The 16,652-nt window shown below is 62.1% G+C and overlaps 2 protein-coding genes across 3 annotated transcripts in view; one reads left to right on the top strand and one right to left on the bottom strand.

Moving 5' to 3' along the window:
• Positions 1-2,525, bottom strand: part of CUX2 (cut like homeobox 2) — a 75,038-nt gene extending 72,513 nt beyond the window's left edge. The window contains exon 1 of one of the 2 annotated variants that reach the window (XM_075434788.1): positions 2,424-2,525. In XM_075434788.1, coding sequence (XP_075290903.1) covers positions 2,424-2,486 — 63 coding nt within the window. In that variant the 5' untranslated portion in view covers positions 2,487-2,525. The remainder of the gene's footprint in view (positions 1-2,423) is intronic. The other variant, XM_075434787.1, reaches the window with a different exon arrangement.
• MYL2 (myosin light chain 2) lies at positions 1,318-16,652 on the top strand. Its single transcript, XM_075434791.1, has 8 exons — positions 1,318-1,531; positions 11,836-11,904; positions 12,790-12,879; positions 13,999-14,074; positions 14,901-15,005; positions 16,182-16,257; positions 16,342-16,390; positions 16,513-16,652. The coding sequence occupies exons 1-8, from the start codon at positions 1,451-1,453 to the stop codon at positions 16,609-16,611; spliced, it is 645 nt and encodes a 214-aa protein (XP_075290906.1). The 5' UTR covers positions 1,318-1,450; the 3' UTR covers positions 16,612-16,652.

The following is a 16,652-nucleotide window of genomic DNA, read 5'->3' as shown; positions in this document are numbered from 1 at the left end:
ATAAGTCAAGCTGTCATATCATTTAATGGATGTCTAAACTCCCTCTGTAGCTGATATGTAAAATTTATGCACTTCAGAATATCATAAGGTTATAATATTTTAATCACATCCACATTTCTTTCCCCTCCCCCTTCCCCTAAACTCTGAACAGCAAAAACATTCCACCAGCCGCACCGCGCTCCCAGGCTCCCGGCACGCGGCCATCCGGCAGAGCCGCCGAACTTTCTGCCCAACTCCGCTCCGGCGCGCGGAGCGCATTTGCATTGCGGGAAATCAGACGAAGCGCGTTTTATTTGACGAACCAAACACTGGGGCTGCATAGCCAGGGCTCATCTGCATAATGAGATGGGAAGACATTCATAAAAGATGGCTATAATCGGCCTCTCACCCCTCGCTTGCGGTTGTGTTTATTATCCCAAATCAGCAGCTCACAACTCTTCCCATTTTTTGCCGTTCTGACACAGAACGGGTGAGATTAAAGCGGCACCCGGCACGCGGAGCGTGTAATCCATACCACGCTAACCGGAACACAATAAAACGAGAGCAAATTAAAACGCAAAAAAACCATAAAGGTACGAATCCCGCTATGACTATTATACAAGAGAAAGCTGTAAAAAAAAAAAATACTGCATTAGTAACATACACAATAAACCAATCTCATAACCCGGTGAAATACGTCTGGTATTATCTTTGATAGAATTTTATCTCTTCTCATTTCCGAGACTATTCGCTGTAAAAAGGCGCAGCGCCGTCTCGATCGCAGCGCTGCCGAGCAGCGCGTTATTACCCGTTTTACACATGCCCACCATCCATCAGGGCTGCTCAAACTCCGCCGTCCCCGGCCAGCCCCGGGCCAGCCGAGCTGCTCAGACACACGCGTTAAAAAGGAAGGGGGGGGAATAAAAAAAAAAAATAGGAAAACGCTCTTGGAAGAATAATAAATGGATTGTTTCCCTTCTTTTTTTTGTTTTCTTCTTTTTTTTTGTTTTAATAGAGGGCATTAGGCCAAGCTGGCCCAAGGTCACCTTTCCCACCGCGATCCCGGCGAGGCGGCCGAACCGCCGCCAGGACAGAAGTCCATCCCCACCGCTCCCGCTCCGGCTCCGCACCCAGCCACCGGTCGAGCAGAACGGCGGGGAAGGAGAGCTGCCCACCGCTCCCCCCGGCAGCAAACCCACGGAAAAGTAGCCGCCGATATTTGTCTTTATTTAAAGCTCTGCGTGCACCCGGGAAAAGTCATCGGCGCGATGCGGCGAGGAACGCTTTTGTGCCCGCAGCGCTCAGACCCGTAACCCCTTTCCGACCGCAGAACGAGCGGTCACGCAAAGCCCAGCGGCCCCGCCACCTGCGGGACTTCTCGGGTCGCAGCACGTCACCCGCTCAAAAGCCAAAACCGCGCTCAACGCTGGAGCTGGCGGCACGGGACCGAAGCCCCAGAAACCGCGTCGCGATGCGTTCGCTCCCCGCACGAAGCGCGCCGCGGTTCGAGCTCCGCGATATCCTGCCGGGGATAAACCCGTCTAACACCCAGGTAAATGAGCGTCCCGGCTTTGGCCGCGGCTCCAGGTTGGGTTTCACCCCACCGTGTCGGGAGAGCCGTTCATTACCCGCCTCCCCGCCACCGGCTGCGGGTCACGGACCGCCCGCACCCCTGGCCGCAGCCTTCCTCCCGTCCCACCCCCGGCCCCGTTAACAAAGGACTCACCGGTCGCTTCCCCGAGCGAGGGGACGCGGCAGCCGCCGCCTGCCCGCAGCCACAGAGCATCCCCCCCCTCCATCACCGCGTCCCCGCTGCCCGCAGAGCCCCCGCGCCGAGCCGCAATGGGAGGGCAGTGGGCGGTGGGCGCCGGGCAGCCCCCCCCCCCCCGCCATCCCCCCCCCTGCTCGGGGCTACGGCGCATCCCGCATCTCCGGGCAACCGCTCTGCCCTCCCCGCGCCCGGGGGATGCGAGCGCGGAGCCGCCCCCGCTCCCGGGGCCACGGGGGTGGGGGTGGGGGGACGGGGGGGGGACACACGACACGGACCGCAAGAAACTTAGCGGAGCGGGGCTGCGGGGGGGGGGGACCCGCGCTCCCCGCAACTTCATCCCGCGCAACTTCCCTCCCCCGCCTCCCCTCCCGCCGGGGCGGAGCGGTCCCCCCCCACCCCCTCCCCAGCCCCGCGGTCACCTCGGGGGCGGCGGGGAGGGGGCCGGGCCGGCGCGGCTCCATGGCCGCTAGCGCTGCTCCATGCTCCCGGGCGGCGGCGAACAAAGAGCGGCGGGGATCGATTCCTGATACCTATCGATGGGGAAGGGCGGGCGGAGGGAGGGAGGCAGGGCGGGAAGGGGGGGGGGGGGGAGGGATGGGGGCGGCCGCCCGGATCCCCCCATCCCCCCCCATCCCGCCCCGCTCCCCCCCCGGCCAGCCCCGCCGCCGCCAACCTGGAGCCGGCGGACATCAAACCGCGTCCGGTATCGAAACATCGATCCCACGTCGGCGGCCATCTTGGGGGAGACCGGAGGCGCGGAGGGGCGCGGAGCGGCGCGGACGGAGGGGGAGGGAGGGGGAGGGCAGCGCGCGCCTCCGCCGCCCGCCCCGCCCCGCCCGCGCGCCGCGGGGAGGGGACGGCCCCCCCACCCCACCCCTCACCCACCCCGGGACCACCCGGGGGCATCGTCCCCACGGGGGTCGTGAGACCCCCCCCCTCAGGTCTGGGTGCCCCCCATCGGGTCTGGGGACCCCCCCCATACCCTTCACCCACCCCCACCCCGGAACCACCAGCGGGCATCGTCCCCACGGGGGTGTGGGGACACCCTCCTCGAGTCGTGGGACCACCCCCCCGACCCCTCACCCACCCTCACTCCAGGACCACCCGCGGGCACCGTCCCCACAGGGGTCTGGGGACCCCCCCCCTCGGGTCTGGGGACACCCCCTCGGGTCGTGGGATCCCCACACCCCCACCAGGAAAGGGGCGCAGACCCTGGGTGCCATTAATTATTATTTTTTAAAGAAAAAAAGCCCAAATCAGTGTTTTCCCAACACCCAGATCACCATCTGGCTAAACTTTGGGGGGGGGTTTCTGCCCTCCCCCCAGCTGTGACACCCCCAGCGCCTTCGACCCCGGCGGGAGCTGCCGCAGCCAACGCGCTCGCAGCACGCGGCGCCCAGGAAACCCCCCCAGTTCAGCCTGGACTGGGACTGCGCAGGAGTTCAGGGGACCTAATATGTACTTAGAAATATCTGCGGGGGGGGGTCAGGAGGATGGGGCCAGACTCTTCCCAGTGGTGCCCAGCGACAGGACAAGGGGCAACGGGCACAAACCGAAGCAGAGGAAGCTCCAGCTGAACCCGAGGAAGAACTTCTTCCCTCTGAGGGTGACGGAGCCCTGGAACAGGCTGCCCAGGGAGGCTGTGGAGTCTCCTTCTCTGGAGATATTCCAGCCCCGCCTGGCCGCGGTGCTGTGCAGCCTGCTCTGGGTGACCCTGCTTGTTCAGGGGGTTGGGCTGGGTGACCCCAGAGGTCCCTTCCAACCCCAAACATTCTGTGATTCTGTGCGAAATGGCTTCACGCAGTCGGAGAACTTGACGGGACAGAGGAACCGGGCGCAGCCTGTCGCCCTTGGGCGCTACCCAACCTGGAACCACCAGAAACACCCCCTTTGCTTCCCCACCAAAAAAGTCCAGAGCGTTACGGCTTCTGCCCCAGGGTGGTCCGCACCCCCTCGTACCGACCATGCCGACGTCCAAAGGGCTTCGAGCGTTCATTCCCTTCTCCCAGGAGAAAGCGATCGGCTCCCACCAGAGCCGGGATGGAGCCCAGCGCTGCCGGCCGTGCCCCGCGTTGGAGTGCGGAAAAGACGCGTCCACGTCTCTGCGCGTGGAAGAGCCCGGGGCTCCTGCCCCGCTGCGACGCAAACCCCCAGCCCAGCTCCTCTCCATCGCCACCCCGGTCCCCGCCATGCTACCTGCCGCCGTTTGCCACCGCGGAGTCCCCTGTGCTCGGAGGGAGGTGGCCGGCTGGCTACCCGCTGTCATGGACGCCAGCAAGGCCAGGACACGCGTCCCCGCGGCCGTCCCTCGGAGCCCCCCACCCCGAAGCTCTCTGCTCCTCCGGCTGCGGCGGATCTCGCGGCGCTGGAGCCTCTCGCTGCGCGTGGCCGGGGACGAAGCGGTCCCTCGGCCATCCCGGGGCTGGGCCCTGCCCGGCAGCCCAGGTGCCGTCCCGCCGCCGACACCCGCGTTGCACAGGACTCCTGGGATTCCACCAAAAAGCAGCGATTTGAGTTCAGAAGACAGCGGGGAAAAGGAATATCCATGGAACGGCTCCCGCTCTGTGGGTGCTTCCATTTGGCACGGGGACAGGTCTTCTCCTCCCCTTCTTGCTGACTGGAGCTCGCCTGAGCCAGGAAAACGGCCCAAAACGGGGAGGCAGACCCCAAAGTGACCTTGGCACCACGCTGCGGCACAAACAGCTCGGAAACGACCTCGTCCTGCTCATCCCTTCCACTCGGAGAAGCTCGGAGCTGCTCGCGATCCCGCAGCTGCAGAACGCCTCGGGCAGAGGAACGAGTGAGCAGAAAATCAAAGTTCAGAGCGAGGATTTGCCAGAGCCGAGGCCGTTTGTGCTGGAGAGAGCCTGGGTGCTCCTGGGAGCCCTGCTCCAGCCTCTTCCGCACCCCCAGAGCTGGCTGGAGAAGCGGGGGCCCACGGGAGATCCTCCTCACCGCGCTGCAACGGCAGCACCCGCCCGGGACCGCCGAACCCCCGATGGAGCTGCAAATGCCGACCTGAAATCTCAGTCCCGTCAGCATCAACGGCGAACGCCACGGGTGCTCGGAGAGCCCGACCACCAGGCACCTCCATGCTGCCCTGTGTGGGTGCAGCCACGTTTGCTCTGGGACCCCAAGAGATCCTCCTTTAACCCCCCCACCACAACAACCAGAGAGCCCAAACCGCTGGGAGACACGGAGGTTTGAAGTGAGACTGGGTCTGCTGGTGGTGCCAGGCAGGTGCTTCACCTTTGGCTTAACGAGGCTGTAATTAGCCAGGGGAGAGAGCACAGCCTGGGCCACGGGGGAACCCCCCGTGGGAATTGGTTTCCATCCCTCTCGCAGGGCGGTGCGCGGGGGGAGGTTGGGTTATCGGGTGGGTCAATCAACCCAGGTGGGACGGGTGGTCTTTCTGGGGTGAGAGTTGGATTCTGCTCCTCGATTCCAAGGTGTCCTCTCCGTGCCAGCAACGGGGATTGTCCAGCGGGGGGCTGCGAGGATGAGGAGGGGACTGGAGCATCTCTCCTATGAGGAAAGGCTGAGGGAGCTGGGCTTGTTCAGCCTGGAGAAGAGAAGGCTGAGAGGGGACCTAATAAATGCCTCTAAAGATCTGCAGGGTGGAGGTCAGGAGGACGGGGCCAGACTCTTTCCAGTGGTGCCCAGCGACAGGACAAGGGGCAACGGGCACAAACTGAAGCAGAGGAAGCTCCAGCTGAACCCGAGGAAGAACTTCTTCCCTCTGAGGGTGACGGAGCCCTGGCCCAGGCTGCCCAGGGAGGCTGTGGAGTCTCCTTCTCTGGAGATATTCCAGACCCGCCTGGCCGTGGTGCTGTGCAGCCTGCTTTGGGTGACCCTGCTTGGGCAGGGGGTTGGGCTGGGTGACCCACAGAGCTCCCTGCCAACCCCTACCATGCTGGGATTCTGGGATTCTATGGCTCAGTCCATTCATGACCGAGCTGCTCCAGGCATCAGCTGCTGGACATCATCAGGGACAGGTCCCGGCATGGGGACCTTCTCCCTGCGCCCACAGAGCTGAGCTGACGCCCGTAAATCACTGCCCGGCTCTGCCACCGAGGGAACGGCAGGAGCCCGCTCATCAATCAGAAATAAAACCAACCTGGAGTCGCTGGCGAGCAAATTAAGCAGTGGGCTTTGGAGGAATGCTTCTCTCTGGCCAAATCATCAATAAATCAACGGGAGCCGTCAGGGAGAGGGGCTGCGCCGAGGGGTGGCGAGCCGCGGGGTGACACGCTCCATCCCCTATGTCCCTGCGTCCCCTCGGGGCACCCCGGGGAGCGCAGGGGAGCCCGGCCCCGCCGCCCAGGGCTCAGCCGCCCCGGGGAGCGCCGCGAGGCGCGGGTTAATAAATCAGTTTGTCTCCAGAAAGGGCTGGCTTTGTGCAGCTGACAATAGCCCGCTGTCAATGGCAGCCCCTTGCCTCCTTCTGAAAGGCTTTTAATTAAAATGTGGAAGGGGCTTTTCTGTGTACTTCAAAAAAATAAAATAAAATATATATATATCTCTCGTTAGATTTCAGCTCCCGTTTCAGGCGTTAATTTATTCTCGCCTTCCTGCCGTTTGTGATCCTCGCGATCGGTCCTTTGTGCGGTGATCCGGCCCCGTCGCGCGGCCGAGGGGCGACGCTGGCAGCCAGAGCCACGTGCCCGCGGTGCCAGCGGTGACGGTGACCTCGCTCTTCGGCCCGAGGACGGGCAGGGGGATGCCGGAGCCGCGCCGAGGGCCAGCGTCGGGGTGAGCGGGGACGCGTCAGGCCTGGAGCTTGGGGTCAGCTCCAACCCTGGGTGCGGGGAAAGACCCCCGCGGAGACCCCCGACCTCTGTCCCCATCCCGGGAAGCGGCACGGCTCCTGGAAGCTGTCACCAAGCGGAGCTGGGACCTGGGGTTGGGAAAAACCTTGGCAGGGGTCTCACCGCCTGCCCCGTGCCCCCCGCTGCGGGGGTCTCTGCCTGCTCCGCCAGCCGGGGGAAGCGGGAGCCACCCCGCAGCGGGGTACGGAGCCTTTCCCGCGTTCTCACCGATGATTTAAAGCGTTGGAGAGCGCGGAAGCCCATCGCCAAACGGGATGTAGGGTCATGGCCGGCGCCCCTCTCCCTGCAGCCTGCCCTCTCCCCCCTGCCCCTTTCCCTGCCCCTCTCCCTGTCCTGTTCCCCCACCCCTCTCCCTGCCCTCTCCCTCCTGCCCCCCTCTCCCTGCCCCTCGCGCCCCTGCCCCTCTCCCCTCTCCCCCCTACCCCTCGCCCTTCCCTCTGCCCCCACCCCCTGCCTGCCCCCCTCTCCCCCCTCCCTGTCCCTTCCCCCTACTCCCCTCTCCCTACCCTCTCCCCCCGCCCCCTCCCTGCCCCTCTCCCCCTGCCCGTTCCCTCCCTTCCCTCTCCCCCCTCCCCTCTCCCCCCGCCCCGCCGGGCCCCGAGCGCACCGCGCCCGCTACGATGGCGCCACCTGGTGGCCGTCTCGGCGGTTGCACCGAGTCCCGCCGGGTCGGGTCGGGGGCACAAGGGGGGGCACGTGGGGGGACATGGGGGGCACTGGGGGGACATGGGGGGACATAGAGGGATACGGGAGGCACTGGGGGGGACACGGGGGGCACTGTGGAGGAATTGGGGGGCACTGGAGGGCATACGGGGGGCACTGGGGGGATACGGGGGGCACTGGGGGAGACACGGGGAGAACTGGGGGACACATAGGGGGCACTGGCAGACCCAGAGGAGCTGGGGGGGTTACGGCTGGGCATGGCGGGTACACCCCGAGGGGGACACTAAGGGACATGGCAGGGGGGGACATGGGGGGCACAGGAGTGCACAGGGTGAGACACCGGGGTGGGGGTGGGGGCACAGCACCACTCCCTCCATCACCCCTCGGTGCCCACCACGGCCCCCGCAGGGCATGCACTGAGCTGTGCCCGGCCTCAGCCCTCGGTGACCCCTGGGTGCCCCAGGGGAGGGTGCCCAGGCCCCTCCACCGGCCCCATTTCTGCCAAGGCTACTTATTTCCAGGCCCGTTCCCCCTACAATTAGCACATGCTCCTTAATTAATTTTCCTCTTTCATTGCTTCGCCCGAATTATCTCAACTGCGGCGCCGTTTGGCATGCACGCAGCGGATAATGCTGCTATTTATGGCTTTCCCCTGTCGATGCCACGGCTCGGGAGGCCGGGCACATCCCCGGCAGGGGCCAGCCGCTCGGGGCTGGGGGTATGCTCCGTCCTCGTCCCCACCGCCTGCCCTGTCCCCAGGCCAGCCGGCTCCCGGCTCTGTTTTGGAGGCAGCAGCTCTTCCCCAGACCCCTGAGCTGGGCAAATCCTCCTGAACATGACCACGGTGATGCATCCTTCCGAGTGAAAATGGAGCTGAATCAGGCAAAGCTGCGGAATTAAATCTGTCTGGAATGAGCTGTTAGAGACTGAAACCTTCTGAACACCAAGGGGAGATGGAGAAAACCCTCCGAAAGCTCCTGAAGATGCTGCTGCTGAAGTGTGACGGGCAAGGGTGACCCCAAGCAGAGGGAAAGATGTCCCCAAAGCCCCACGCAGCAGCAACCGAGGCGCAGGGATGTGGCGGAGGGCACAGAGTCCGTCTGTGGCAGAGGAGATGGGTTTCAGCCACCAGCCAGCACCGGGGCCACCCCCACGGCCCCCTTGGCGTGAGCACCTGGGATGGGGACGGGGTGGCCGCCACCGTCGGCTTCAAACTGCAGCTCTGAGCTGCACGGAGATCCATCTGTCTACCTTTAACAAGCTTTCTCCCTTTAAAATAATCATTACCAATAAACAAATCTACCACACCAAATTAAGTAGCTACATTTGTTATATCTGATCTAGCCTTGTTAACTGGAAATTCCTAGGTTTGGAATATGTATTGATTTCAGCAAACATATATTATTTTACTGTAAGTACCAACAGCCATTGTCGTTAATATACAACAGTTTAATTTAAAATGCATTAGTTTAATACAAATGCATAAAATAGCAGGGAATTGCATTAGCTTCAATAAAGAATTCAATTTCATAAATATTATCCAGTGTTAAAATGCATTGATTTCCTGGGAAAACTATTGGTCAAAGGTAATTTACACTGGTTTGAATGGGAATGTACCGGCGCGTGTACATATGTATCAGCTTAGTCAAATATGTCTGATGGCAGAAAAAAATATCGGTTGGAGCAAAAGCTGGTCGTAAGGAACCCGGCGTGGGGCGAGCGGCTGCCCGGGCCGGCTCCGGAGCATCCCCGCACGCCAACGCAGCCGCGCTCGGCCAGCCCTGGGGCCCGGACACCCCCAGGTCGGCTCCGTCGATGCCCGGGCTCGGGGCTACCCGCGGGCACCGTGCTGCCCGTTACCGGCTGCGGGCAGGACTCGGCTCGGGCGCAGGCACGCGCCTTGCTCAGGCAGAGCACACGCCTTGAGAAGAGCGGGGGTTAATCAAATCCTTTTGACTCCATTTTTCATCCAGCTCAAGAGGGGCTGTCCTGTTAATTAGAAAGGCTTTTTCATGTAAAACACAGGCTCTTTTGCAGATAAGAAGGGACCATGCTTGATTTTGCCGTGGCACGGACGTGTGCGATTCCCCGACACCCACTCACAGGCTGCAGCCGCTTCCCAGCAGCTCTTTGGTTCACCACAGAGCTCTATAGGCATGGATGTACCCACATATATATTTAAAGCGCTCAGTTTTTTGTGGATGTTGGTAAGTCCCCCAATATCCCCCGCAAGGGAAGGAGAAGATGCTCCTGGAGCTGCCTCCATCCCCAGGCTGGACCGGGACCCTCATGAGGGGGGCAGGATCCGGCCGGCGCAGCGCAGAGGATTACGTCTGGCGGCGAGAAGTGAGCAGTGGAGCAGATGCCGCCGTCTCACAAATCACGGCAGAAACCCAGGCAGCCATCTGCACCCCATCCCCGGCCAGGATTTCTGTGCCGCGCTCGGCGCAGCCGGCCCCTCGCAGCCCCAGCCGCATCGTGGGCGACACTGGGGAGAGACCGAGGTCTGGCCTCTTCCAGGCTGGGCAGGCAGAAATCATTCTTTCCCCCCCAAAAACAAAATATTCTGGGAAGTCTCCGTGGCTCCAGGGTTGCCTCCTGTGCCACCAGCCACGCTCCGGCACGGACACGGAGCCAGGGACGGGCAGCGCCGGCAGCTCCAGCACCAACCAGTCCCGTTAAACCGCTACACATCACTTCCCTGATGCTTATGGATTTTTCCTTAATGCCACAAATTAAGATAATTGGGCTCGGCTGGCCGATGAATCCAGCTGAACTTGGCGGGAGGAGGGACCGTCCGCGCTGAGATTGATCCCTCTCACCCCGGGCTGTCCCCGCGTGACCGGGGCTGCTCCTTGCCCCTCGGCTCTCTCGCCCGCCCTTTTGCTCACACAGATCCCAGAACCCATCCTGAAACACCTGCCCTCAGCTACAGCTCCATGCAGACGAGACGGTCATTCCTGGATCAGGGGTTTTCTCCTCTCCGGGCGCTTTTCCCTACGCGTTTCCTTGCTGCCCACTTAAATCCTCCTCGTGATGCCATCCTCCCTGGCTCGGCCGCAGCAGCCGGGCATCGAGGTGTGACCGAGTGGCAAGTGCCAAGGATTAAACACGATATCTGTGTCCTCTGGGGGAGCGAGGGCAGCGGGGATCCTGTCCCAGACCTCCCCACTCGCCCCCCAGCCTCCTCGGCACGTGGAGGGGACGATGCCGGGCAGAGCTCGGGGGGCCGCGGTGGCAGCTGATGGGCATCGTTGGACCACCAGCACCATTCCCACCCCAGCACGCCCGCTCTGCCGGGGCAAGGCGGGAGGGAGGGGAGATAAAACGGACAGGCTGAAAATACTGAAGCCAAAACCGAACCACGCCGATCGCCAGCAGGTCTGCTCCACGACGGTGCCGGGGACGGGTCTCGGACCCCGGCAGAGGTTTTGCAGGATTGCTGCCTGCCTCTCTGCGGATTCGGTGCCTGCCACCGGCCGGGACAGCCATGCCGTGCCCGGGCTGGTGAGCCATGTGGCTGGCACTGTGAGTGCCACCACTCACAGAATCCCAGAATCCCAGCATGGTGGGGGTTGGCAGGGCCCTCTGTGGGTCACCCAGCCCAACCCCCTGCCCAAGCAGGGTCACCCAGAGCAGGCTGCACAGCACCGTGGCCAGGCGGGGCTGGAATATCTCCAGAGAAGGAGACTCCACAGCCTCCCTGGGCAGCCTGGGCCAGGGCTCTGTCACCCTCAGAGGGAAGAAGTTCTTCCTCATCTTCAGCTGGAGCTTCCTCTGCTCCAGTTTGTGCCCGTTGCCCCTTGTCCTGTCGCTGGGCACCACTGGAAAGAGTCTGGCCCCGTCCTCCTGACCCCCACCCTGCAGATATTTATAAACATTTCGAAGGTCCCCTCTCAGCCTTCTCTTCTCCAGGCTGAACAAGCCCAGCTCCCTCAGCCTCTCCTCGCAGGAGAGATGCTCCAGTCCCTTCATCATCCTCGCAGCCAGCGGCCGGGGTGGGGAGGGTTAATCGTGTGCATCTCGCCGGGACCAGGGCGAGCAAGTGTTTGGCTTAACTGGGCGACAGGTGCCTTGGTGGGGAGTGACACACGAGAGAGGAGCCCCACGCGCCTGCCCGGCTTTGCGGGAGCTCAGCATCCGCCTTCGGCCTCATCCCAGCGTTCTCGGACGGGGCGTGAAGGCTCCCAAAGACGCCTGGCTGGACACCCACGTCCCAAGGCTTGGGGGAACGTAGCCAGGGGTCCCCCCCCGAGCCCAAGCCCTCCCTGCGTGTCCGAGCAGAGGGGAAAAGCCCGGCCGCAGCCCGAGTGACAAAGGCGGGTGGGATCGCTCCCGCACGGTCCCCGCCACGGGTCAGCATCACCAGGGTGGGAGCTGCGGGGCCACCCGGAGCTTCGTTAACCTTGAAACCCGCTCTGGCTCACGTGTCACGCCAGCCGGTGACAACAGCAAGCCGCTGTTCCAGATTAGAGAGGGAGGGACCGAGAAAGTCAGAGACAAGAGGGTTGGGGGCGACTGTCTTTCCTATTACAGCCAAAAGTGGGCATGGGGCTATTTTTAACCCGGAGCCGGGTGTATTTATTGTTTCAGCCCAGGGGAAGCGAGGGACCGGCTCCGAGACACCTCTCCCAGCGACATCGGCGGCCGCGCGAAGCCATGGTGAGTACCGAGAGCCCAGAGCTGCAGCGGGAAAAGCCACAATCCACTCCCTTCTTCACCAGGACAGCTTTAAGGGGCAGGGAGCGATGGAGGCGACAGGGATGTAGCGGCCAAGGGGTCCCTCCCGCCCCAGAAAGGGGGTGAGCGAAGCAGGGAGCGTCTGGCTGCTCCGGCAGCATCCCACGGGGCACAGGGAGGGGTCTCCCACGCCAGCAGAGCTTTCCGACTGGGGCAGCCCACCTTGGGGTCCAAAGGCCATCTGTCTGCTTTCCCTTCCTCCACGCAGCGCGAGGAAGGGCCATCGGGTCCTCCAAAACCCTCCCGCTCTGCCTCCTCCCGGCAGACCCCCCCCTGATCAGAGGGAAGCGACACGCGAAGCCATTTCTGGTCGTCCCAAGCCTCAGCGCAGGAGGTGGCAGATTTCTTTCGCGAGCGGACATTTTAAGAAGTGCTTTGTCCTTAGCGAGAGGCACAGCAGGGTGAGGAAGCACCCAAGGACTACAGCCCTGGGGTGCAACCTCAGCAGCGCTCCCAAACCCGGGTTTCCACTCGGGGAGACCTCACCCCAGCGCCGATCCTTTAACCCGCCCGAGCCTTTGGCGGGGAAGCCGTTTCCTTGGACCTCTTTGCCTAAATTCTTCAGGAAAGCAAAGACAGAGCAGTAATTTAAGCAGGAATCTTCACGTCCCTCCGTATCTCAGAGGGTCACACGTGCCCAGAGCTCCTGAGCAATGCACAGGAGAACCACCAAGCACCCGCGTGCAGAGGCAGCAACAGCCCAGAGCTACCGTGAAGGACTCACCACTCAGAATAGGGTAGTTTCACGCTTTTATTCCACACCATAAAAAGCTACGGAGTTGTTGAGGCATACCTGAACCCCTGCAGGCACCCAAGAAAGCCAAGAAGAGGATTGAAGGTGCTAACTCCAACGTCTTCTCCATGTTCGAGCAGGCCCAGATCCAGGAATTCAAAGAGGTAGGTGGGTTTGGGAGCAATGACCGGCGGTCCTTGCTGTGATGTGGCCTTCAGCTCTCTCCTCAGCGCTTTCAGATCGGTGGCAGCCGGTTTGCAACCAGAGGCAGCATGCCCGGATTTGAGTCATTTTATTTTAAAAGTGTGAATAACAACTCAGAATCACAGAATCACAGAATGGTAGGGGTTGGAAGGGACCTCTGTGGGTCATCTAGTCCAACCCCCTGCCCAAGCAGGGTCACCCAGAGCAGGCTGCACAGGACCTTGTCCAGGCGGGTCTGGAATATCTCCAGAGAAGGAGACTCCACCACCTCCCTGGGCAGCCTGGGCCAGGGCTCCGTCACCCTCAGAGGGAAGAAGTTCTTCCTCATCTTCAGCTGGAGCTTCCTGTGCCTCAGTTTGTGCCCATTGCCCCTTGTCCTGTCGCTGGGCACCACTGGAAAGAGCTTGGCCCCATCCTCTTGACACCCACCCTGCAGATATTTGTAAGCATTTCTAAGGTCCCCCCTCAGCCTTCTCTCCTTCAGGCTGAACAAGCCCAGCTCCCTCAGCCTCTCCTCGCAGGAGAGATGGTCCCGTCCCCTCACCATCCTCGTAGCCCTCCGCTGGACTCTCTCCAGTAGCTCTTATATGGCATTGCCTCGAAGCTTCCTAGGAGCCCGCGGAGGAGCCGGCAGCATCCAGGAGAGCTGGAGCACCTCTCCCAGCCAGCTCCTACCTGTCGTGCCAGGAGCTCCTCACAACTCACCCCTGCACGCCTGGCACGTGGTCCTGTGCAGATCCCAGTTACGGGGGCAACTGGTCCCAGCTGGGGGAGCTGGTGGCTCAGGCTGTCCTCCCCAGGTGGCCTCATCCTGGGGCGAGAGGGCTTTGGCCAAGGCGGGGGCTCTGTTGGGCGTTAGGGTTTGCGCTGCCGTAGGAAGCCGTCGCCCCGCGCTGCCCACAGGCACAGGAGCCAGCATCGCTGCTGGGTGAAGTTGTTGCTCCCTCGCTGGCTGAGGACCCCCGGGGTCCTGTCCTGGGCAGGACTCAAAGTGCCCCTTGTCCCATCCAAGCTGAAGGGTGCCTTTGCAAAGGCCAACGGCTCTCCCTGTGCTCCCTGCCCTCCTCCTGTGCTTCCAGGCGTTCACCATCATGGATCAGAACCGGGACGGCTTCATCGACAAGGCGGATCTGAGAGACACGTTTGCCGCGCTGGGTGAGCCCCCTCTTAGGACCCTCCCCAACAGCTTTGACAACGTTTGACCTATTAAGTGAGAAACCAGCCGTGAGCCCCCATTTAACCAAGCCCCAGCAGCTAACTGGATCTCCTGTTGTGCTGAAAACCTCCTGACCCAAGCCCACTTCTGCGAGCCCGTGAGATCCCACCCGGGGTGACCCAGAGCAGCTCCCGCAGCAGCGGGCGTTGAATCCCGTAGAGAGGAGCCAGCTCCTGGATCAGACACAGCCTCCTCACCTGCTAAGAAGCCCCTGGCTGCGCCCACCCCATGGCATCCCTGGGTTCACGGGCTTTCGGGGGGTTTACAGGATTTGTGGGAAGCTGCGAAGCCGCGAGCTTGGCCCTCTCATCATGGAGGCCACCACAAACCAAAGACAACCCAACCTCGGGTGACAGGATGTAGGCATTCAGCCCTATTTGTTTCTGACACCAGAACCACGGTGCTGGTGGTTTTGACCCAAAACATCAGAGGAGGGCTGATCCATGGGACAGCCAGGGAAGGAAGCAGCACATCTCAGTCCTTTGTAGCCCTTTCTTCTGTGATCCTGGAGCCCGAGAAACCATGTCCAGCTCACCTGTCCTCTGCCAGCAGATGATCCTCCCATCTTCAGTTCTGCTACTGCCATTCCTTGTCGGAGATGGCTCCCCAGGGCTGTGCCATTTCCCTCGTTTGGGGGAAAAACCCCAGGCCAAGGCTCCCGTGGTGTGTCCTCCAGCCCCCAGCACACAGAGCAGAGCCCGGAGGTCTGCATGCATCTACTGCTGGGCAGGGCCACGCGAGTCACCCCACGCTGCTCTCCCTTAGGGCGCCTGAACGTGCAGAACGAGGAGATCGATGAGATGATAAAGGAGGCACCAGGACCAATCAACTTCACCGTGTTCCTCACCATGTTTGGGGAGAAACTCAAGGGTAAGGGGGCACGCGAGGAGCTGGGGGGGGCTGGTGGGCATCCTGTCCCACCTGGAGAAGCCACCCAGCTCCCGAGGCCTCCATCACCCTCCCAGGTGGGACCTGTCAGAGGCTCCTTGGAGGCCTCAGATGGGAGCTGCTAAAGGGAAGGCACCGACAGCCATACTGCGGCGTGCAGAGCCTGGGAAGTGGGCCAGAGCAGGGATGCCTCCCACACCAGAGCCAAGAGGTGACACCCGGGGACAACCACGGGATATTTGTGAAACAATCTCCCTCACCTGTCCCTCCTGCATCCCTTAGTGCCACCTTCTCCCAACGGCAGCACGGGGACCCCCCAAACACAGAAGTGTTGGTGTGACCATCACCAGCAACAACATCTCTCCCCAAGAGCTCCAGTCCTCATCCTCCAAATCCTGGACTTGGGTGCTCTCCCTGCCTCCCCGTCCCGAGAAAGAGCAGATAGCACAAACTCAGCGTCACGTACCCTGAGCAGCTGTCCCCAGGGAGGTCCCCACACCCCAAAACTCATGCTGACTTGCAATACCAACGGTCCCAAAGGCAGGGCTGGGGCTGCCCCACCAGAGCTCTGGATCTCATCCTGGGTCTCCCCAACCTATTGGGGGGTATGAACAGGTCTCTGTGCCTCAGTTTCCCAAGCCATTAAAAAAACCCCAGATGAACTGACTGTGATGCTGCTGTCCCCATAGAAAGAGAGGACAGGAGATGTGGTGTCACCTCTCAGCGTGCTGACACCAACGACGGCACCGACGGCCACCCTGGCAAGGGCACTGGCTACAGCGTGACTTTGACCCACCGGCCCCGTCCGGCTGCACGCTGTATCACACACACAGCGCAAGGCATGCAGCCTTCCCGCAGCTCTCCAGGAGGCTACACGGCCCCAAGAGGCTGTGCCTGGAGCTCTATAAATACTCCCAAAAGATTAGATAGCCGCCGGGTGCCAGGGCGGTGGTGACACATCCTGCTTTGTGAGCACACCACGACCATATGTCTGCTTCTCCATGTGTCACCACCCATGCTGGAGGTCCCAGCTGCAGGGTCGGCATTCCGGTGGGGACCCCACTTCCCAGCTTGCCCCCCATAGTCTGGGGGAAGCCGGGGGGTGCAGCTGACTTCCTCCACCGCCACCTCCGATGACCATGGCCATGTCGCCCGCAGGTGCTGACCCGGAGGAGACGATCCTGAACGCGTTCAAGGTGTTTGATCCAGAGGGGAAAGGCCTGAAATCTGCCTAGTGAGTGAAGGGGTGCCCAGGGGGGGGAGAGGTGGCACCCCCACCGAGGCCTCCCTGGTGCTCACCGCGCTTTCTTGTTTGCAGCATCAAAGAAATGCTGATGACGCAGGGTGAGAGGTTTTCTCAGGAAGAGGTACGAGCTCCTTCCCACCCTCCGCCAGCATCCCGTGCCCTCCACCCCAAGAGGCCCCCAGCCCTTCTCCCAGCCACAAACCCCTCCCGTGCTGCCTTTTCACCCTGGCTCTCTCCCGGCAGGTTGACCAGATGTTCGCAGCCTTCCCTCCAGATGTGTCTGGCAACCTGGATTACAAAAACCTCGTCCACGTCATCACGCACGGCGAAGAGAAGGACTAGCCCGTGCTCGGCGCTGGGGCTGGCACCACGATATCGCCTCT

Source organism: Opisthocomus hoazin, chromosome 13, assembly GCF_030867145.1.
Source record: "Opisthocomus hoazin isolate bOpiHoa1 chromosome 13, bOpiHoa1.hap1, whole genome shotgun sequence".
Lineage (NCBI taxonomy): Eukaryota > Metazoa > Chordata > Aves > Opisthocomiformes > Opisthocomidae > Opisthocomus > Opisthocomus hoazin.
Note: the sequence above shows the minus strand (reverse complement) of the source record. Positions and strands in the feature narration are given on the sequence as shown.

Bases quoted from the DNA above. Each gene is read 5' to 3' on its own strand.
- MYL2 (XM_075434791.1), top strand. From the start codon at position 1,451: ATGCGTTCGCTCCCCGCACGAAGCGCGCCGCGGTTCGAGCTCCGCGAT. The intron at 1,532-11,835 runs GTAAATGAGCGT...TTATTGTTTCAG, and splicing joins TAAACCCGTCTAACACCCAG to CCCAGGGGAAGCGAGGGACC. The intron at 16,258-16,341 runs GTGAGTGAAGGG...TCTTGTTTGCAG, and splicing joins AAAGGCCTGAAATCTGCCTA to CATCAAAGAAATGCTGATGA.